Here is a 22,644-nt window from a genome sequence, read left to right as displayed (position 1 = left end):
CAATGCATGTAGCAGCTCTTCATTAATCTAGGTATTAAGAGGTTATCAACTCATTTTGCAGTCCAGGAATTCATTTCCCTTACTCATACTTCAGGCTAGGGAGAAAAACATTACCATGTCTGAATACAATGTATCACTTTGAAGTAACAAGAGTCATTGTGTGACCTGTAGAATGTCCTCTTACTTTAGAGACATCTTTTACAGAAAGAGATTGTATGAGGGGTACTATCATGTTATTGGCCTGGTTTACTAAATCTGAGTTCTACTTCTGGCTCTGCTTCTAACTACTTGTGTAAATTTTGGGCAAGCTTTCAGGAGCTCAGTTCCCTCAAGGGTAAAAGTAAGGATGTTGTACTAAATTATTTCTAAGGTCTCTAGCTTTACCATTCTAAGAATCTACATTAATAGGTCTTATCTGGTTGTCAAATTTAACTGGTCAGTATTCCCCCAGTAGAAGCCCTCCATATAGTTGGATTAGTAATTCAGAAACAGAATCTAATGGCCCCTTCAGCAGTTATGAAGCAGACCACTTGGGGTGTTTTAGAATCTCAATCCCTGTTGGAGTCTAGACAAAAGATTGATGCAAGTGCTTTAAGGAAAAAATAGACAATCCTGTCACCAACATGGTTATGGCCATAAAGGCAGAGGCTGAACCAGATGATATCTCCAAATCCATTTTCAGATCTTGCCATTCTGTTGTTCTAATTTTCTCTTCCAGATGGTTGAATTAGCCAAGTGATCCCAGTCATTTTACAGGTCATAAAAGTGGGCTACCACTACTATACCGAAAGGGAAGAAAACTATCAGACTATTAAAATCACAAACGCAGCAAAGGAAGCACGTGGCCATTGGTCACCCTGTCTTGTCTCTATTTGAAGAATCCACACTCCTTATTCAAGAAATTAGAGGCAGGGTTTGGCAGTCTTTTCCTCTCTAGCTTGTTTTGTTATCTGCCAAACCCACTTCTAAAACCCAGTAAGTAGGACAGTTAACTGAAAAAGAGTGTAGCAAGAGGCTACTTGAACTTAGTAGCATAGTGTTTTTTATAAAGGTGATTTTCCTTCCTTGTTTGACAAGATCTACTTTGGAGAAGGAAATTGTCTTTGTGCTAGGTAAAGAGCATTCTGTCTGGTGTTACTGTAGCTACTGAATCACCAATTCAGAAATGACCTCAGAGGCCATGATCATGCAGCTTCTACCTGACCAAAAATCGTTTTTACAAAATTGCCAGCAAGTGACCCAGTCAGTACAGCTTCCACTTGAAAACCTCCAGTGAAGGGAAGCCCACAGCTTCCGAAAGCAATGCAGTCCACTTTTGGACAGCTCCACTGTTAGGAAGTTTTTCTTTATCATCAAACCAAATTCTAACTCTCTACAATTTACACCCAAGGACCCCCAATGCAGTCCTTTCCAACCAACTTGCCTGGGATATACTCACATAGCCAGCTTATTGCTCTGCTCTACATTTAGTAGGTATTTTATAAATATTTGTCTGTGATGACTTGAGAGCAGCTGTGCCATGCCTATACCAGGAAACTGGAAGCCAGAAGTATGAACACTCACATTAGAAATAAAAAGGTTCTTGTTTTATTGGAAGGGCAGCTGAATTTGAGGTCTTCTGTAAAGCTAAAGAATGTAGAAACACTAGAGATCCTTTCTGCCATCTCTTTTCATAGGGAAAAAGAGAATGAAATGGGATTCTGAAAAATAAAGTGCACTTATGGCAACAGTACAAAAGTAATACCATCTCATTATTGTGAATTGTCCCATGCCTCCATCTCTTAAAATTAGAGAGTTTTTCCAACACAAGTCTTATAATGGCATAAATATTTATTCAAGTGTGTTATAGCAGTTCACCAGAAAAACAGGTGACAAATCCACAGTGTAATCCACATGCCACATTTAAAGTGCTTTTACACAGAAGCCAGGTGTGAGGGAGCTTGACTGTAACTTCAAGATAGGCATTGCAGTATTGGATTGAATAATTCTCAGATCAGAAGCGCTCCCTTGGTCCCATCCCTTCACTCATTCTCTTCCCTCAAACCTGCCTAATTACTGTCCCGATGTAATAAGCTTGAAACAGAGTCAGTCTTGGGAAAATTTCAAGGCACGCTTGGGTATGTGGCTTAGTTTCATTGCATAGGATTCTAGTGGATGCAAGGAAAGAGCTCTCCATTACTCCCCCAGTGGCTAGTTAAAGGAAACCAGTAAACTATTCCCATTGACCTTCTTTTCCTCCCCTTCTATTAGAGGACATTTCTAAGGGAGGAAATACTAAAACATACTTTCTTACCAGAGGCTTTGAAAAGAGACTTTGTTTAGCAGCTGATTTCTTGACCAGAGAATTTTTTTAAAGACTTTCCTTAGCAATAGAGTAAATATAACTGACCAATGATCATCTGTGATGTGTGAGCAGGAACTTCATTCATACAGCATATATCCTGGTCCAATTCCTGCTCATAAACTTTTTTTCTACGTACTAGACAGCTTTAAAAGATAAATTAGATCCCTTATTCAGTAAGTACATTTTCCAAAATGACAGGATAGAATTTACAAAGGAAGAACATTGCCTTTAGGTATTCTAGCTTCTAGAGGCTAGAGAATAAGTTTAGGAAAATATTTCCTCATGGCATCACAGTCATCCAGAGTCATGGGCCCCTACCTTGAGGATCAGCTTAAGTTTAAAGAATTTCCCTACTGTCATGGGAATAGCTTGAAAAATTATTTTTTTGAAATAAGATTTTGAATAAGAACAAGAGATGAATAGTTTTCTTAACTCCCTTATTCATGTTCTTGGAGCATCAGCCCATCAGAAATTTGGGCAGCATTCGGATTTTTTTGTATCTAATCAGCACTTTAAACAAAAGGTTAAACTTTAAAAGTACAGTATTTTACCAGCCTCCAGTTAATTTTGTCTTTTTATTTGCATTCATGGGGGGAGGGGGAATGAAGGGAGAGTAGTTACCATTTTATCTCCTACATCTTGGTGATTTTCACTTGCTAAATTTGAAGCTGGTTGTAGGAACATGAGAAAATTGGAATCATTTTAGGGTGTAATCCACAGGGATAGGAATTAAGGACCAGACCCAGAAGAACAAGCCTGGGCTCCATCTGACCTGTGGAAGGATCAGGCATTCCCTATCCCTGGTAGAGTTCACCCACAATAAAGAGAGGTTCCATGGGCCTTGGAGACCAAACCCCTCACCCATAAGAATGAAGTAAACTCCCCACCAAAACCATTCAATTGTAAGAGCTAAGAACTACAGGCCTTCTGTCCCATCTTTGTCTATATTATCTGTATCCTAAGAGGTATCTTTGAGGATGGTGCTTACCACTCTCACCTTCCCCAGTCGCACCCCCAGAACATTCAGCTATCTTGATCTCAGAATTATTCACCTGTCCCCTAAAAAAGCAGACTGCTGTACGGAAGCTGAAGAAAGTTGCCTAAGTTTTCCTGGTTCCTCTTCACATGGCCAAGTACAGTCATTAATTATGTTGTTGCTAAACTGACTGACTGACTGATTTTCCTCATCTCCTTTCCTCATTCTTTCTGACCGATCTCTCCTGGAAAATGAGACTGGAGAAAGAATAGGGTCAGTCATACCTTATTCACACTCGTGTAAATAGATATAGGAACTGGGGAAATGGGAAAATCTGCTTATTCCTAAATGATTACAACTTATAGTTGAGCTGAAAGAAGGAGTATTTAGGTATGGGCGAGGCAAAAAGGACTGTGCTGGCTTCTTGCTTTGGTCAAAGAGGTTAAGGAGCCTATGCCAGATTCAGCTATATCCCTCTGCAAGAGTTCAGGTCAGCAAATCAGTATTTTTCCCTAAGATTAAAATAAAAGGTAAAAGTATTGGGTTAAGTCAAACTTAGAGGAGCAAAGAACATCAGCTGCACCTGTGGCCATCTGCACTGTTCTGCATACAGAGAAATCTAAAGTCAGTGCTAACTGAATTGCTACCCTGAACCCTTGACGTTTCCAGTTTAAGCAACAGGACACAAAAGTCAAGGACTTGGCTCTTATGTTGCTGTCATCTACCCAGCCCTGTCCTAGATTTCCTGTCAAGATTTGGGGGACAAAAGAGCCAGGTGAAATTTTGAACCCACTGTGGTCCAGTGGTAGTGGGAGGACAAGAGAGCATGCATAATACCTGCTGTTCCCTCCCCTGTAATGAGAATGAGATTCCTTCCTAAGGTTTTTCAGCGACTTGTTCTGGTTTAGTACAATCAATGTAGCTGCCCTAGGGAGAGACTCAAGTATGGGGAAGAGAAAGAACCCAGGGCAAGAGTCCACCATAATAAACCCTGAAAAGAAGTTGGGAGGTGCCAGCCAGCTAAAGGTGGGACCTACAGGAAAGAGATTAAAAGGGAAATAAGACCCTGTTTTGTTTGTAGTGCTCTTATCTGACCACTTTTAATGCCCCATTATTTATATATATATATATATATATATATATATATATATATATATATATATATATATATATATATATATATATATATATATATATACATACTGATGAAAGGGAAAGGAAATAAAGTTTGGGCCCCTTCCCTCTTTCCTTCTTCCTTCCCCCAGACTCCAAGGTCAAAGAAGGTCCTTTTTCCCCTTCCAGTTGGACATATGGACAAGCCAACAAACAAGGTTGGCCATCTATTTTCTATGCCTGCCTCTTCCTCTCCCTTCTAAGAACTCACTCGCATCACTTCCTGCCTAGACTCTAGAGACAGAGCACTGAGCTAGCTATACCACAGAAGCGCCAAGTGAGGTGCCTGCATTTCTTCACTTCTAGCAGAGGACTGAGCATCAAGAGGCCTGGATTCTCTACCCTGTTCCACATCTCTAATGGCAGGAACAGCTTTTTCAGGCTGGACTTTCCCCTAAATCACAGTGGAGCTGCTTTGGCAAGTCTTGAAAGTCACTTAGATCCATGCCAGATCAAATTGCAAGGTTGCTAATACAACTTCTTTTGGCCTAAGAGCCACCAGCAGAGAGCTCAGCCAGGGCCCCAGGCAGTCATTTACAGGCTTAAGGCATTGACCAGGGTAGGTTGGGACAAAAAGGAAAGGAAAGGAAAAACAAAGGGAATAGGTTAGTAGAAAGGGAGGAAAGGGAGATGTATTTTATAGAAGGCACTTTTAACAGTTGCCTCTGATACTGCTCGATGGTGCCAAAGCCATAGATTTTCCATCCAGTGGAACAGGGTAGTCTTCATCCAAAGTTAAATTAAGGGGAGGCTGCTGTCTTTTCTGTGGCAGGCCACAACCAAGAATCTAGGTTTTAAGATCCACAGTGGGATGAGTGGAAGAGGAATTCTTGGGTATTTTAAGAATAACCTGGGAGGTTGAAGGGTGGTATGAAAGAAAGGGAGAGTGGGAGGGGAGAACTACCTCTTCTGTGGAGTTTAGTTCAACCACTGGAAACCAGGTTGAAGACATCAGCTCTTTATTGCTTTTCATTTTACAGAGGAGCAGGGAGATGTCATCTCGCCGGCTGCATGCAGCCCGCCAGGGGGCCCGATGCTGCCCCCAGCGCCTCCGCCGCACAACGTACTGAGGCGGCCTACACCCGGCCTCCTCGCACAGGCCGGGCTCCGCCAGCCTTGCAGGGCCCCGGGCAGTCCACCAGCCAGGAGGGCAGGTGGGTGTGTCAACCTAGGGCACCACTGCAGGAAGGTTGGTGGGGTTGGTCTGGATGGTTGGGGAGAGCCTATTCTAAGTGAGCCAGGGAGACTGGGAGGCTAGAGGAAGCTATCTGTCATCAAGGAATGGGGGCCAGAATGAGTGCATTTCACAGTCAGTCAGAGCGAGTCATGAATGGAAAGCAGCAGAAAGTTTTGTTGCTGTTGTATTTTTTTATACATAGGGAACAAAAACACACATTGTGACTCAAACTGTACCCTAAGTGGCTCTTATATTATCATTAAGCCTCTATACTAGCCACTCATGAATAGATGCCCCATTCAATTCTGAAAACTATGTGAAAGATGCACAGCTTCCTAGAATGGCCAGAAAGTGGAAGTCCTCAACCTAACCCCCAAATATGCATGTGTGATGGCCCACAGCTTCTGTTCCAGTTAATACTGTTTTGGTTTCTTCTTCTTGATGCCACATCTGATTCAACTCTGTCACCTGTGCAATTCACAATAAAAACACCACTTTAAAAGTTGACCCAGGTAGACAAGAAAACAAAACCACTTGGGAGAAATGATCATTTCCTTAAGAAAAGTAATCCACAAAAAAATGATATTTAGGTTGAGCCAAGTAATGCCATATGTCTCCCAATTTACAAGACTTTATGGACGTCCCAGAAAAGGACTGAGTTCCTAAGGCTCTCTGGATCTCATGCTGCTCATTAATCTGAAACTATCCAAATGTGAAGACCCCTTGCTCTTGATACAAAACATTGAGGAGAAAGTTAGGTGCTAGCAACACCACAAATGAAATGAGAGCCACAATTGAGCAACATTAGAGATAAACTTAGGAACAGCCCCCTCCCCTATGTACCCACCCTTTCCTAACTCCCCTCCCCAAACCCTGATTAAAATAATTTTTTCTTTGAAGTGTGAGTTTCTAGGTACTTCAGCACAGTGATGGGTAGCAGAACTGCTAAACTGGATCGACACAGGCTAGTTCCCTGGCATAAAAATGTTGTAACCATGCGGCTTGGCTTCTCCACCACAGATCCGATTTGGAATGAGATGTTTCCAATCCAGTCATCTCCTCCTTCCCCCTACCCCCCCACCTTCCCACTCTCCCACCCCGCAAAAAATGATCATGTGATGATCCGCCGACCAGGCAACCAGAGTCAAGCCGATATCCCCGCCCTAAGCTAGTCCTATTTCTAAAATAAATAAGAGTGTTGAAATTTTTTGTACCTTTTCCCTCTACCCTCTCCCTCCCTGGGCTCCCATTCAGACAGAGGTCTCTGGGCTGGTCACAATCTCCCCATTTTTCTCAGGTTCTGCTTTCAAGAAGCATTCCACTTCAACAGAGTCCATTTTAGCATCGTCCGAAGACTTGTCTTCCAGTCTGTCAAACTCCTCCCTCTCCACAACCTCCTTTTTGGTCTGAGGTTCTTCTGGTTTTTTCTTAATACAGAAGATGTTGCCCAGAGCCAGCACCAGGGCAGCGGTGACCACCTCAGCTCCCGCCAGGATAAATACGTACTTGTAGACGTGAGTCGCATCCAGGAGTTTGCCTGAAAAAGGACAAGAGTCACACCTCAGGACTAGGGGACCCTGCTCATGCAAGATGAAATATTGTTAACATGTAGGCCGCAACCTGATAAAAAATAACCTGGAATGAGTTTTCCCACTAAAATCTATCGATTGTGCCTAGTTAGTGTCTGTTTCTGACATTTGTGAGGATTCTCAGGAGCAGTGTATGGACACCCCCACCCCTTGGCCCCACCCCCCACTCCTGAGTCAGTATTTGTCATTTTAGGCTCCTTTTTCGTATTTGGACTTTTTTAAATCTTCTGAGCTAGTCTTTATTAACTCCACACTGAAGGCTTCAAGACTTAACAGTGAGCACCACTGGCCGGTAATGCTCTTCCACCAACTGCCATATATGCAAATCCTTTTTTCTTTCTTTCCTTTCTTTGTGCCTTCTGCCTTTCCTCCTCTCTTTTAACTTCAGTAAACATATGGAACTTGTTCATCTGAATGATGACACAGGATGAAAATTGTTAATAGGTTCAAGAACTGTTAAATAAATTCATAAATTTATTCTGCATAATGCATAATTAAAGAAAGTTAGGACATCCTTAACCTTTTGAGGCAAATATCAGGAAGAACCATTATGCTCTCATATAGCATATTCCTATGGTGCCAAATACCAGAGACTGAACAGTGCGTTGACCCATTGGTGTGATCCATTATGACATTTCTTAGGATCTAAATCTTAGCTCTATATTGGCACTAGTGCGTATTGCTTAACCCCACTAGAAACACTTGGGTTAAGTGGATTGAATATCTTTGTCTCAGATGGTATCAGAAGGAGTCACCAGAAAGTTATGGAAGGCTTGCTTGCTTTGGTTCTCTGTGCACAGATGCCCCAAAACCTAACTGAATACCCTGCTAGTGTCAGAACCAATTTCTGAGGCTAAATCTTTGCCCTACTCCCCTCCCACACACCTCAGGCCAGTGGTCTGTGCCATCATCCTCAGGTGGAAGTCAGTCAGCCAGTCAACATTTATTAACTACTCACTATGTGCCTGGTACCGTGCTAAGTGCTGCGAGGTGTACAAAAAGGAGCAAAAGACAGTGCCTGCCCTCAGGTAAGGCACACCTCCTCATTGTGCCCTGTGTAGCTTAGGTTCTGAAGCTTAAAATAGACTCATCATTCTTATGTCACTGTCTACTGTTTCCCTCCAAATAAAAATCAGGAGGAGCAAAGATGAGGCTCTAGGTAATTTCTTTTTTTCTCTTTTATGAAATCAAGGTAAAGTGTAGACAGAGAAAATATATACATATACATATTGTGTATACACACACACACACACACACACACACACACGTATATTAGGTTTCTTCAGCTAGTTTCTCTAAAGGGAACCTATGATGCTTTAGAGGTCTAGAATTATAAAGGTTGAAGTCATCTAGATCAGCCTTCCCTCCACTGCAGGAACATAGCTTTGATACCATCTCCTCCCCAAAATGGCAGTTCTGTCTCTGTTTGAACACCTCCAATGACAAGGAACTATTTCATTTACAGATATTCACTATAACAGATTAAACATGAAGATTCTTGAGCACTAATAAAATAAGTCAGCCAAGGTTACATAGCAAGGACAAAGGTTATAATTTGAGGCTGGTTCCCTCCTTCAAGGATCAGGCTTCTTCTGATTCAAACTACTCTGAATTCTCATTTTAAAGTTATCTTTCCAATTGATTTTTCTAAGCAACAGAAGTCAAAATGTGTTCTCAACACCCTCCCCTTCTCCCACCATACTTTACTATTAAGAAAATTTACTTCTTTAGTCAATCTCACCTCTTTAAAGCGTATCTTTTTTTCCTCTGAAAGAGAAAAATGAAAAACAAGAAGGTTCCCTCCTCCACTCAATTCTTTTATCTTACAGTGGGCCTAAGCAATGTCAAAAGTTTTTGGACACAGAACCTATCAGTTATATAAATAATTATTTTTGTTCCTCTGTGTGGGAATCCCAATTAATTGCTTTCCTGAAAGGAACTAAGGAATGAGTTTTAACCACTTGGCATCTTACTCTCTGTAATTTCTGCTGCCATTCCAGGTTCACTGAGATATCTGATTGATGTCAGAAGGTTCTATCTTGTATTACCTTCACAGGTGTAAATCTTCTTCTAGTTTCTGGGCTCACCACCTGAGGCACAAACAGGCATTCCTTCCCCTTCCCTCCCTGAACAAAGCTGGGCTCAGACCTCAGACACCAAGGGACAAACTAATTTTCTTTGGGCTACAAATTGGAAACGGGTTGGAAGTGAAGAGTGGGGCTTGTGTTTGCTTAGTAATTTGACATTGAAGACAGCCTAATGTAGTGGAAAATGAACAGGCCCAGGAATCATTTCACTCCTCTGAGTTTCATCCTTTTTCTAAAGTAAAGGAGTTTGTATCAGGTAATCTCTGCCTAAAAATTTGTTAATACATAATTTGTTAATATGCTACCATTAAGGGGAAGGGGAAGGTGGGGAGTGGGCAATAGTGCTGCATTGGTAGCCACAAAATATTAAAAGAACCAGAGGCAGGCAGGCCTTCCAGCATATTAGTTGAAACCACTCTGTGAAAAGCCATTGACAAGAACTATAAGGAAGAGGAAAATCCAAAGAGGTTGAGATTTGCATAGGTGAAGGCAGTTACCTATGCTAATGAGACCATGAATCCATGGAGATATACCCTGCCACTACTACCACAACATTACTTTCCTCAAAAGTAAAGACTAGGTAGGAGAATGTTATAGACATATACTTTAGTTACCAAACCGCAGTCCTAAGGATTAATATGCCCAGTGGGAGGTGAATTCTTCTCCCCTCCTAGAAACATAGCCCAAAGTGATAGTGATGCATAATCTCCTAAAAAAAGTCGTACAGGGGTCTGGCCTATGCTTTCCCAACTAGGCAAGAGACTGGCCTCAGTAATTAAGGAAAAAAGTTAAGTAACAATGACTAAATATTTTTGTGAGCATCTCATGGACATGATTGGAGTCTTCAATGTCCTGCCAGATGCCCTACGACCTATCCTACACTTTTGGGAAGTTCAGTCATTTCTGGAAAAGAGAAAAAAGTTAGAAAAGACACTCACCTCCAGAAGGGGGTCCAATTAACACAGCAATTGCCTCCATTAGTAGAACAAGGCCAATGGCACTGGAAAACTTTTGGGTGCCAACAATGGCCATGAGCACTTCAAACTGTAAGGCTCCTACCATGCCATAGGATATGCCAAAAAAGATACAGAAGACCACCAGGCCAGTGTAAGAGTCTGAAACAGAGCCCGTGAGATCAGTGAAGCCATTGAAGAACATGGCAAAACTGAAGAGGTAGACACAGCGGGGTCTGACCCACTTGGTTCCAGCCACAAATCCACAAATGGGCCGGGCAAAAATGTCAATGAAGCCAAGAATGGTCAGCAGAAAGGCAGCCTTGGTGTCATACACTCCCATATCCTTGGCATAGCTTACCACAAAAACAGGCGGTACAAAAAGCCCCAGTACCAAAATAGAAGCTGCAATAGTGTAGACCAGAAAACCACGGTCCTTGAAGACACTGAAGTCCAGAAGCTTCTTTGCTTTCTTCTTTGATGCTACCTTAGATCCTTCAAGCTTCTTGGGACCATCCAGAGGCCTCATCAAAGCCCCACATACACAACAGTTCAGAAGCATACCCCCCAGAATGAGGAAGCCCCCTCGCCATCCATAAAGGTCCTGTAAGATCTGTCCCAGTGGAGAGAGTGCACAGAGGAACACAGGGCTACCAGCAGCTGCAAGACCATTGGCTATTGGGCGCCGCTTGTCAAAGTAGCGATTGAGCATGATGAGACAGGGCTGGAAGTTGAGTGCCAAGCCCAGGCCTTAAGAAGAGGAACAAAAACAGACTTAGAAGCTAGGTGGCCCAGCCAGTCCCTTCCAAAGATGCCCCCTCCCCCATTAAGATCAAAACATCAATCTGACTTGTGATCAGCTATTATTGATTCTTCCCATGCTTTTTTCTCTTATTTCATTTAATGATTACAAACAGCCTTCTATGATCTATATGTAAAAATTATTAAGGGGTGGCAAAGTTTTCATAACATGCACCTCTTCTCCCCATTAAGTTAGTGTAATGTAGGGAACATAAAATCTTTTTAATGTCAACATGAGAAAAACAAACACCCACAAAAATAAATCTCCTGTCCCCCAAATTTTGTAATGCATTAGAAGGCTATATGTAAATGACTTTCCTTTAGTCTAGTTGATTTTATTAACATTATATTCCCACAGGGGACTTTTCTCATAAATACAAAGCCCCTATCACCAAATCTGTATTGGAATCAGGATTGGGAGATGAGGCACCTGACTTCCCTGTGCTAACTACCTGAGTCTAGGCTTCAGTTGGAACAGGAGTGGGGAACCTGTGGCCTCAAGACCACCTATGGCCTCCTAGGTTCTTGGGCTTTTGACCGAGTCCAAGTTTTACAGAACAAATCTTTTATTAAGGGGATTTGTTCTGTGAAGTTTGGATTCAGTCAAAGGATCACACTTGAAGACCTAGAAGTCCACATGTGTCCTTGAGGGTGCAGGTTCCCCACCCATAAGATAGAAGGAATCTGGTCTCTTTACCCTGGATCCAGAGATCTCTCCTATTCTAGAATCTGCCTTGTCTTTCAAAATGTGTTACATACATACCACTGCCCCTAGAGAAGGGACCTCTCCTCACTAGCAACAGACACAGCAAGAAGACCACAGGAAGCCACTGAACCTCATACGTACCTGGCAAAGTCAGGTAGAATAAATGCTAATAAATCAGTGGCCTTTCCATTACACTTTTTTAGCCTGAGCTGTTATCAGCTCAGGAGGATTCAATGGAAAACCCTGGAAAAGGAGAAAATGATTGCTGGCCTGACTGCCCCCCCCCCCCCCCCCATCTCCAAGGACGGTTGTGAGGCTCTGAGGAGGCACTGTGTGTAAAGCCCTGTAGAAATGCCATATTTGCTGTTGCTGTTCTGTTGATGCCTTTCCACATTACCTAGGACACTGAGTTCCCTTGGTAGCTGGGAGTGTCACTTTCTAGCTGCTGTAGCTCATGTGATCCCTGTTGGGGGGCTTCAGATCACTGGGAACTGCCTGTGTTAAAAGTTTAATAACTACCTGTGATTTTCGATCCTTCTCTGGGCTCCCGTACTTACCAGTGATGACTCCAATCGTGAGATAGAGCTGTATAATACTGGTGCAGAAGGAGGCAGCCACCATCCCCAGCGAGGCAAAGAGGCCGCCCACCAGCATGACTGGCCGGCAGCCAAATCGGTTCACACACACGCTGCACAATGGACCTGAGAAGCAGGAACAAGGCTTATCAGGTGCCCAAGGCTGCAGTCTGTCCTCTTGTCCATCCTCCCCCAACCTCTGAAATCACCTACCACTGCACTGAAGCACAGCTCTTTAATCACCACAAGTTGCAACAGCCATCAGGTCTAACAAGCTGCGGTAATTAATAATGATGAAGTTTTTTGTACATTAAAAGGACACATCAGGAGGATGCGTACTTTTGAGGGGTTTTTTTGAGGGGTTGGTGGGTTTGCACATACTCCATCTACACTCTAATAGTCACACAATTGTGAGATAATTTTGCCAGGAACAACTGCATTTTTCATGACTTTAGAATGGAGTCATCGTTTATATCTCACCCATGCGAGATGGAGTTTAAAACTCACCCACTGAGTTTAAAAACCATAGACGTTCTCTGGTTGATCTGACCAGGCAAGGCCTCACTTGTGCAAGAACCTGCACTTTGATTCTTCTTAGAAGTTGTTACCATCAGATTGTTTTCACTGTTCTTTTAATGGCACCCCATTACAGTGAGTTTCCACAGGTGGAGGTTCTGTGACAAGAGTTTTACCCTAGACTAGTTTACTTCCAGTACCATGGAATTCATTCAGCATATATCTGAGTGCCTACTAAGTAACCAAGGCTTAATCCTGGAGGGTTGTCTCCCTGCTATTACTGGTATCCAGTCAATGCACCCTCTCTTGACAGGATACAGAGTCTTTGGAATGAAGAGTTCAGGGAATACAAACTTAAATTTAATATATTTCTAAGTGAAACATAATTACCATAAAGTAAACTTCATAGAATCATTCAATTTTAGAACTGGAAAGTACCTTGGAAATCATTTCATTCAAACCTCTCACTTTACAGAGGAGAAAACTAATCCTTAGAGGGGGAAAAGTGTAAGTCATGTAGCCCAGATTTGAACCCCTATCATCTAGATGCCAAAACCAAGGCTTCCCCACTCTCATTTATCTACCTCATGATACCCACAAACACTGTGGCCAAACAGAATTTTTATATTACCTATCTAAGTATCTACAATTCTTTTATCATTATAAACTACTGCTACCCTTCATTTGTTCAGATGATCAAGAATTATCTGTATTTCAGTGATGGAAACCTTGCTACGTTGTCTTATGACAAGAACCTTTTGGTACTTGAATAACTATTCACTTGGCATATGCTGAATTAATGCTCTTGGATCATTCATATTACAAGGCTGTAGTCAGTATACTTAGTATTTAGGAAGCTAAGAAAGGATGATAATCTAGTACAAACTATTTTACAAAGAAATAAACCCAGAGAGATTAAGGTCACACAGGTTACACATAACAGAACTCTGGGATTCAAACTTAGGTCCTTAGGTGCTGTATGAAATGGTCTTTCCACATGCTATATTAGGCATATTTTATATGGGAGAAAATTAAGGCATAAAGTTCATACCAAGGTACAGAGATTGCACAGATCCAAAATTAGATTCAAGAAATCCTGAAATCTAGTCCTTGAGGAAAAACAATGGGGCACAGGGGCTAAAATACCCCTCAATGCTTTAATCACACAAATTAAGCTCTACAGATTTGATTAGGAAGAGTGGCCCTCAATATGCTTCCTACATTAATTAACTAGACTCAATAAAGGTGTATGGTAATTAATTATAATGGAAATGGGACAGATTCCAGGAATGGGTCCTCCCAACCCTAAGTCATATATCCCTGTATGAATTTTTCCAGACCCTGAACTATGCTTGCAGCACTTTTCTCCACAGATTTGGGAATGACGGGAAGAAATGTCTTGATTCACAGGTATACTGTGTCTCAGGGATCCCACTTGCCCTACCCTAGTTACACTGCTGTTTCTCAAGCACTCCAGCTTCTAGGGGCTGAGTATTTCCTTAGAGAATGCCATCTATATTCAAGCTGGCTTCTTCTCACCTGTCCCATAGAGCATGGCCAGCAGGATAGATGAGATCCAAGCTGTGTCACTGTAGCCAACGTTAAACTCCCGGATGAGTTCCTTAAAGAAGACGCTGACTGCTTTGGGGAAGGCATAAGAGAATCCTGTGATGACAAAACAGCCAAAGAGGATGGCCCAACCCCATCCACCATCTGGGGCCTTGACACCTGCTGGACCATCGTCAGCCACCACCACTCCCATGCTGTCACGTGATGACTCTGAGCTGTCTGAGAAAGAGGGAAATACAGAAGATTGCATTCTAGGTCACCAAGGTGATAATCTCATCTAAGACACCACAGGTTTAGGGAGGGGATAAGAGTTTTTACACATGCAAGAGATATATAAGAAGTAAGAATCACATACATCAGAGTTACCCACCTGGTGCAGGGAAACCAGGAAATCAGGCTTCCAAACAATCTAATTCTGAAACTTTTCCTCTGCTGTGAGGTATTTTGAAGGACAAGACAGAGATAACATAATACAGGCCTTTTAATCCCAAGGCCATTGGGATTTTCTTCATGCAGTAGTAGCCTTTACCATTCTTATGAAGGGCTGGAATCAATACAGCCTTAATTTATGGTTAGTCAAATAGAGGCCCACAACATCTAGTAATGGTTTTTTCATACAGTAAGAAGTGAAGTCACTGTAAAATGAACATTGTTAAATATTGACTCTGCCAGCCTCGCTTATCAACCTTAAAAATTAGGGAGGCAGGGGTATGAGAGCTGAGGGGTCTGTGATTGAGATTCCCAAAAGCCATACCTTTTGCACCTGCTTCTTTCTTTCCTCATGCCCCCACAGCTTAAAGGGTAGTAATTTCATTGTTTTTAAAAGCTTTACCTACAGAAAACTGACTGGATTACAACCTCTCTTTAGGAAAAGGAACTTTAAGAGAGCCTGGGATTACAAAATGTGATGAGTTTTATTTTTCACCCCCCATTCACTCCATTACCTCGCTTTGTGCCCTCTGACCTCCTGCCAGTTTGCAAGCAACTCCTTACTCCATAGCTGACAAGGTAAAAAGTGGATTTTTTTGAATTGTCAATTCAAGGGAAGCATGTCTTGCCTATTAGGGCAATGAAGCACTGAAGTGGAATACAAAGGAAGCGTTTTTCCTCTGAAGCTCTTTAAAAGAACAACAAAAAAAGCATTTGCCTTGGACGGCTCAGTCATTAAACTACTGGAATCAATTGATAATAGGTTATTTATCCACTGCTTATTGTGTACTCAACCTGAAGTTTGAATGATAGAGCAAATGATATGCCAGCTATGATTTTATAACTAAGTGCAAGTCATCTCTACATTACACGTGTCCAAGAAATGAACACAAGTTAATAATAACTGCGCCTCAGCTAGGTCTCTTTACTAAGGGCACCCCCCAAATGTCAGCAAACCCATTAGAGTCAGTGCCCCAGTGGTTGTCTCATAGTGTGTTAGATCTAGAAGGGGACCTCAAAAGTCAACTAGTCATTGGCCCTTTCATCTTGTAAATGAAAAAATGGATTCAGAGAAGGGACTTATCCAAGGTCACACAGAAAGGCAGATCCAAGCCTAAGAACTTGGGTCTCCTGACTCACTTGAATGCTCTTTCCATCATACCATGGAGCTCCCCACTGATCAGCAGAGGGCACTCTCACCCAGTGCTTCCTTGCTCAACAAGAAAAAATATAGACAGATGACATTAAAGGTTCCCAAATGCACTCCATTACCATCCTTCAGACTGTGATATCATCTGCCTAATTAGAAGACCCTTGTTTGACAAAACTTCCTGAAATTAACTGGTTAATTAACAGTTAACAGGAGGCCTGGCATAGATGATGTGAAGGACCCTTTAAGCTAAAATAAACAAAAAACATCTTTTGTCCAATGTGAAACTTTTAAATAAAGGATTGTTTGTTTTTGTTGTATCCTCAGCAACCTAGCAGAATCCCCAGCATATTCATATTTAATAAATATTTGTTGAATACCTAGATCATTAATAACAGAGGTGGATAACTACCACAAATATGGTGGGCAGTTAGGCCCCCATCTTCCAAGGCACAGTTTTCAGACTCTCAGGTCACCGTTGTTTTCTTCCCCCAAATAAAGGCAAAAACTGTGGTTTACCAACTGCCACTGGGCTTGTCACCTGCTGACAAGTCATGAGGATCCTAATTAAACAGAACAGTAGACCCCTAACTTCTTGCCCTGGAGAAAGAAGGCAGGTACAAAATAGACACTATGCACAAAGTGTTTTATTCCTGGCACACCACTACACCTATCCCTGACATCCTTTCTTTCATCCACGTTTGCTGAGCCTGGGATGGCCTGAAGGGAGCAAAGTTTGAGCACTTGAAGATTTCTTGAAATTCAGACAGCATGCTACATTCGGAGGGATCGTGCTTTCTCTGTAAACCAGAAGAGAAGTCTCATAGGGGCTGTCTGGGAAGATCCAGGCGAACTCATTCATGCAAAAAGAGAAAGCCTCCCAGTCCATGGGGTTCAACTGTGCAGCAACCACTCCCATTACCTAGTAAGGAACTGGATGGAAAAAGAATGTGAGACATTTTTTTTCCATTTCTTTTTTTCAGATCTGTCCTGAAAATTCTTGATGATGGGTCATTACCTGGGCCATCAAACTAATTCAAGACTCATTACTCAACTAAACACTCTCCCATTTGAAGGTACAGCTGGGCCTTAGGTCCCTGAGAAGTAAGAGTTTTGTCTGCTAATCCTAAACTTCTTCCAAAGTAAATAGTAAACCAAGCTGAAAATTTAACATCCCAGGGGCTAAACTACCTCTCAATCAAACATGACATCCTTCAGTTCCTGCATATAGAGGCATTGGCAGGTAACAGGTGGGAGGGTGGCCAGGAACATACAAAGTCCAAGCCTACCTTTCCCCAAAGGCTGCTGAAGCAGAGAAGGGGAATGCTGAAATACTAGGTTTAAAGATTCTGAATGGCAAAATACCTAGGGAATGACAAGATCCCGATAGTACTAACCAGTAGGGGAGGGAGAGAGACAAAGGATCAGTAATCCAAGAGAAAAGCTGCCTCCAGGGAAACTAAGTACTCTTGGACGATTCTGGAGTCATTTAGCAGAAAAACTGGATTTTCTAAAAATGCCAGACTCTTCACTCTCAATTAAGTAAGAGAAGGTCAGGAAGGTTTAAACCAATTAGAATTCAACTTAAAGCAGTTAGAACTCAAAAGCCACTCTTTGTTTATTCTGTAACTTGCAGGTGTCCCCTTGCTTCACAAGCTGAGAGGCTCAAAAGCAGAACATTTGCGGCCCTTCCTCAACAGGCTAAAAAGCTTGTTAAGGTAACTCACATTTGGGCTTTCCTCATAAAGCGTTGTAATAAGAGCAGAGTGAAGCAGGAAAGAGGAAGCTCTAAGCCTGGTGCAGTATGTCCAGTCCACTGAGTGCTGGGCACATGTGTGTGCATACCCCAAGCTGAGTGGCCTTTTGGTGACATTTATAACCACCCTATCTATATAAGAGTCACATACCCAACCCAGAAATAACCCAAGCAAGACTGCCCTTGGGGCCTAGGGAACACTGGTCTGTAAGGAGCCAGGATCAGGTCACTTCTCTTCTCAAGTGGCTGAGGTAGAGGAGATGAGTGGGGACAGACACCTGGGCTCCCAAGCCAAAACAGCCACAGTGTTCTTCGTTTTATGTTTCAAAACTGAAAGGATCCTTAGAAACCAGCTGGTCCAAACACCCCTCCCTCCCCCAACCAAAATGTACTTTATATATAAAGAAGCAGGCCCAGAAAGAGGGGCAGTGATATGCCTGAGATCAATAAGTTGTAGAACTAGAATTTAAATCTAGATCTGACCCTAGAGCCAGTGAGCCAATGCCCCTTATACTACTTGCCTCTCCTTTACAATTGAGAAACATCCAGGGACCAAACACACAAACTGGTCAACATGCCAAAATTCGCCCCTTGCCCTCCCAAGATCCTGAAGCTATATCCGTGGATTGGGCTACACCCTGGCAACCTGTCTCTTGAAACAAAGGTAACAAGGTAAGGGGAAATGCTGCCAGATGCTCCAGGTAAGGTGAAGGGTTCAAAAGGAGCTGGATCTTGTGCCGTTTTGAGTTGCCTTTGTATCATTCCAATATATAAGATTTTTGAGTCTGTAAGATCACAACTGCAAAGGACATTTCCAGAAAACTGACGGAAGTTTGAGAAGGATGCCATCTTCTTCTTAAGAGACCTAAGGAGATTTCTGTAACACTTGCCTCTACAAGATCTCACAAATGAAGATGGTAGATACTGAAGACTGCTATTTTTGTTTTTATTTTATTCTTGGGACTGCCGTTTTGGTGACTTCCATAAAAAGTAGCTGATGGTGCGCAAGGAAAATAGCTTGCTTTTCCTGAGTCCTTCTGTCCTAGCTTCCCTTGTGTTCTGCAACTGCTTGTGAAACTCCCCTATTGCAGAGTATAGAAACATGCATTTACTTTTCTGACTTCTGATGTCCTAGCCATGTTCTCCCTCTGATGACAAAGGACACAGACTGATAGACTGAACTACCCAGTATTCCAGTTTTCAAAGAAAACTGGTTTGGCCCACCAGGCCAAACCAAATCCTACCCAATTTCCAATGTGCTATGATAGAAAGACTACTGACTAGGAACCAGGAGTCCTGGGTTCCTAGTTGTAAGAGTAAGGACCTCGGCATACACAGGAGGGCCTACTGTACAGGTTCTGTGATCTGCTTTTTTAAAGGGAAAGCAACTTTTGAGGGGTCAACAATTTATTTTAATCAAGCATATATCATTTACTTAGTTCAAGGGGAAAAGTCAGTACCCTGAACTTCAGAGAAAATACAGAGAAATAAAGACCAACAAACAGGGTTTTCAACTCTGACTATACATTATACATACATCACAGATCAACAGATAAGATCCATTATGTACATACATAGTTACCAGAGAGAGAAGCGCCAACACCTGGGTTTTCAAAGGGACAGAGAGGGCGCCTCCTTAGTGGCTACCTAGAATCTCATCTGGCCAGATGAGCCCCAAAACAAAACCTCACCTCATATACTTTTAAGAGCCAGAGGGCATCACAAGCCTTGAGAACCCGTGCCTCATTAGAAATTAACAAAAGGTATGGACCTTCCTACAAAACAAATCTCCCCTTAATGAGCATACCCATTAATGGGTGGGGAAGATCTAGGTTTTCCACTAGTCACATGGTCTTAGGCAAGTCTCTTCATATCTTTTGGCCTCAGTTTCTTCCCCTGTAAAATGATCTCTAAGATCCATTCTTGTCTTAACTGTTATTGTATTACTCTGCCCACATACTCATTCCCTGGCTACAAGGTTTGCTACTTGCTTGAACTTCACTACCTAAAGCCAAGAGTGGGTCCTAAACATCCAGAAGACTCTGAGATTGCCACCCGGGAGAGCAGCCACCCACCGCCCAGCTAAGAACATGGACCCACACAGACAACAAAGTGAGAATCAACCCTGTGGGGATGGTCATCCTTTCATGCACATGTGTGTCCCCATGTACATATGGAGGCACAAAGAGGCCAAATTCACTCTCTATGTCTTGGCTTCTTTTCTCTTAGAACCATTTGCTCTTTCACTGATGGATGCCTGACCCTTAGCAACCAATCAATAAGCATTTATTAACTGCTAACTTATGTGCCAGGCACTGTGCTAAGCATTGGGATCTCTGCCCACCCCACCCCCCAAAAAGCAAAATATCCATGCCCTGAAGGAGAGATGTATCTATCTATCTATCTATCTATCTATCTATCTATCTATCTATCTATCTATCTATCTATCTATCTATCTGTGCCTACAAGATATAAACAGAATAGATGGCAGTAGCCTTAGAGGAGAAAGTCCTCACATGAGGGTGGGGACAAAGGCCCCCCTGCAGTAGAAAGTAGCCTTTGAGTTGAATCTTAAGGGAGGCCAGGGATCCAAGAAGGATGCAAGAGCATGCCAGGCATGTGAACAGCCAGAGTAAAGAAACTCGATTTCTCTCAAAGAAAAAGTCCATACCTCTGGGTGGCACACTCCTCAACCAAGAGATCTTGACTAAGTTCAGGTCCTTGGGTGCTCAGACTTTTGACTGAGTCCAAGTTTTACAGAACAAATCCTCTTATTAAGGGAATTCGTTCTGTAAGTTTGGATTTAGTCAAAGCGCCGCACTTGAGGACCTAGAGGGCCACATGTGGCCTTGAGGCCGAAGATTGCGAGGGCCTCCTCCCCTTCTAGGCTGTTGTTGCCACTCTGAGCTCCACAGCCTTGTTCACATATGTTTGGCCTATAAGAAAATGGCCCTAAAGAGGATAAGCTTGTGATGCAATGCACCCCTACTGCCTGGAAAGAATGAATCAGGAAATCAGGAAATTCTGCCACTTCCTCTATTCTGAGATCTTCCACGGGGAACTCCCTCCAAACTCTTGGGAACAGCTTGAGACACATAGAGTTGTTAAATGAGGCTTCCAAGATTAGGCAGCCCAAAGTAACAACTCGAATACATAGAGTATCAGGCAACAAAGGCCTGGGAAGGCTGTGTCACACGCTAGATTCGGAGTCCACACAATTCACTTCAAATTCCAGCTTGGCCACTTCCTACCAGTGTGACTTCGGTTTTCTCACTGGACAAAATGAGGTGTTTGGATTAGATAAACTCAAAGGTCCCTTTCAACTCCAAATCTTTCAACCTTTTTTAAAATAGGAAACTGAGGCTTTGAAGTGAATATTACCCAAAGCCATAGAGTTGGAGCAGAGATTCAAATCTTTCTCCCCTCTCACCCCTCTTCTTTCTCCATCCCTCCAAATTTGTGAAGGGCCCAGAAGTATATCCTGTTACTGTACTGTGTATGTAGTTCACAGTAGATTGGATCACTCCACCCCAACCCCAAAGCAGAGAGAGGCTAAGGAGTACTAACTGTGCTTCTGTAGACTCAGGAATGTTTAAGCATAACCTTGACTCTGTCATCCAGCCCTCCTGATATAGTCTTCCATAGTGTCTTCCTGATTTATGCCAGCTGGAAGTACTATGATGATTCAGTCTCCTAGCCCTGCCTTCCATTATCTTCCCCCATCTCCCCAACTGTCAATCTACCCCAATACTCTTGCTTCCCAGCCAAGAGAACTGGGGCAACAGAGACCATCAGGCCTTATTTTGGAGGAAGGATGCCTCACCCTTCTGGTGTTGGGGAAAAGGGACTGAAGTCATCCCCCCAGGGCCTTGCACAACCCCTAGAACATAATAAGCACTCAATAAATCTTTGTTCCAGTCATTTCAATTTAACAAGTTTTTCTTAAGCATTTACCATGTGCCAAGCACCTGAGATACAAAGGCAAAAATGAAAAGAAAGGTGCATTCTACTGGGAGGAAAACAGGTTCTTGGAGAGACAAATACACAATATATATAAAGAGCAAATGTATATCTAGCTCTTAAGGTTTTCCTGCCTCTACCCAGTACTACTGAAAAAAAGGAGCAAATCTCCTGGGGGAAGAAGGAGGAGGCAAGTGTATAGGAGAAAAGAGTCCTCAGTCAGATGAGGACAAGCCAGGACATCTCTGCCTGAAAAGGTGTACCAGCATAGAAAGGAGACTATGGAAGAATGAAGATCCCTGGAAAGAAAGGTGGTTACACAGGCAACTAGGTGGTGCAGTGGATAGAGAGATGGGCCTGGAGTCAGAAAGATCAAGTTCAAATCTGGTCTCAGTCAGATGTATTATTATTAATACTAATAAGTATTAGCTGTGTGATCCTGGGCAAGTCACTTAACCCTGTTTGCTGAGGTTCCTTGTCTATAAAATGAGCTGGGAAAGAAAATGGCAAAGCAGGCTAGTATCTTTGCAAAGAAAACCCCAAATGGGGTCACTAAGAGTCAGACATGAATGGCCTAAGGAGAACTACAGAGGACCCTGGAGTCCAGCATCAAGGGGCCTGGCCTAAATCCAAATCTAGAGCTGATACAGAGCTCACTGGGAAAGTCCTGAAGGGGGGATGCTAAAAAGGAAGTGGCCTGAATCTTCCAGTTATTTGAGTTGGGAGTCTACATAGTTCATTCATAGTCGAGTCAAAAACCTGTGTTAGAAAGTCAAATTTTCTTTTCAGCTCTGGTCTTTTCATCAAGAAAATTTGAAAATCCTCTATTTCATTGAAAGACCATTTTTTCTCCTGAAGTATTATACTCAGTTTTGCTGGGTAG

General features: G+C 42.6%; 2 protein-coding genes across 9 annotated transcripts in view; one reads left to right on the top strand and one right to left on the bottom strand.

The window, feature by feature from the left end:
* CSNK1D (casein kinase 1 delta) overlaps positions 1-7,347 on the top strand; it is a 62,270-nt gene extending 54,923 nt beyond the window's left edge. For 2 of the 4 annotated variants that reach the window (XM_072645408.1, XM_072645413.1), the window contains exons 9-11: positions 4,586-4,651; positions 5,474-5,647; positions 7,108-7,347. In XM_072645408.1, coding sequence (XP_072501509.1) covers positions 4,586-4,651; positions 5,474-5,563 — 156 coding nt within the window. In that variant the 3' untranslated portion in view covers positions 5,564-5,647; positions 7,108-7,347. Of the gene's footprint in view, positions 1-4,585; positions 4,652-5,473; positions 5,648-6,570; positions 6,875-7,107 lie in introns of those variants that run through there. The other 2 variants (XM_072645409.1, XM_072645410.1) reach the window with 2 other exon arrangements.
* SLC16A3 (solute carrier family 16 member 3) overlaps positions 1,813-22,644 on the bottom strand; it is a 62,348-nt gene continuing 41,516 nt past the window's right edge. For 2 of the 5 annotated variants that reach the window (XM_072645404.1, XM_072645406.1), the window contains 5 exons: positions 14,437-14,685; positions 12,364-12,507; positions 10,285-11,049; positions 6,885-7,207; positions 1,813-6,138 (listed from right to left, as the gene is read on the bottom strand). In XM_072645404.1, coding sequence (XP_072501505.1) covers positions 6,921-7,207; positions 10,285-11,049; positions 12,364-12,507; positions 14,437-14,685 — 1,445 coding nt within the window. In that variant the 3' untranslated portion in view covers positions 1,813-6,138; positions 6,885-6,920. Of the gene's footprint in view, positions 7,208-10,284; positions 11,050-12,363; positions 12,508-14,436; positions 14,686-22,644 lie in introns of all 5 variants that reach the window. The other 3 variants (XM_072645403.1, XM_072645405.1, XM_072645407.1) reach the window with 2 other exon arrangements.

The sequence above is a fragment of the Notamacropus eugenii genome, chromosome 2 (assembly GCF_028372415.1).
Source record: "Notamacropus eugenii isolate mMacEug1 chromosome 2, mMacEug1.pri_v2, whole genome shotgun sequence".
Classification (NCBI taxonomy): Eukaryota; Metazoa; Chordata; class Mammalia; order Diprotodontia; family Macropodidae; genus Notamacropus; species Notamacropus eugenii.
This window is presented reverse-complemented; position numbering and strand designations above follow the sequence as displayed.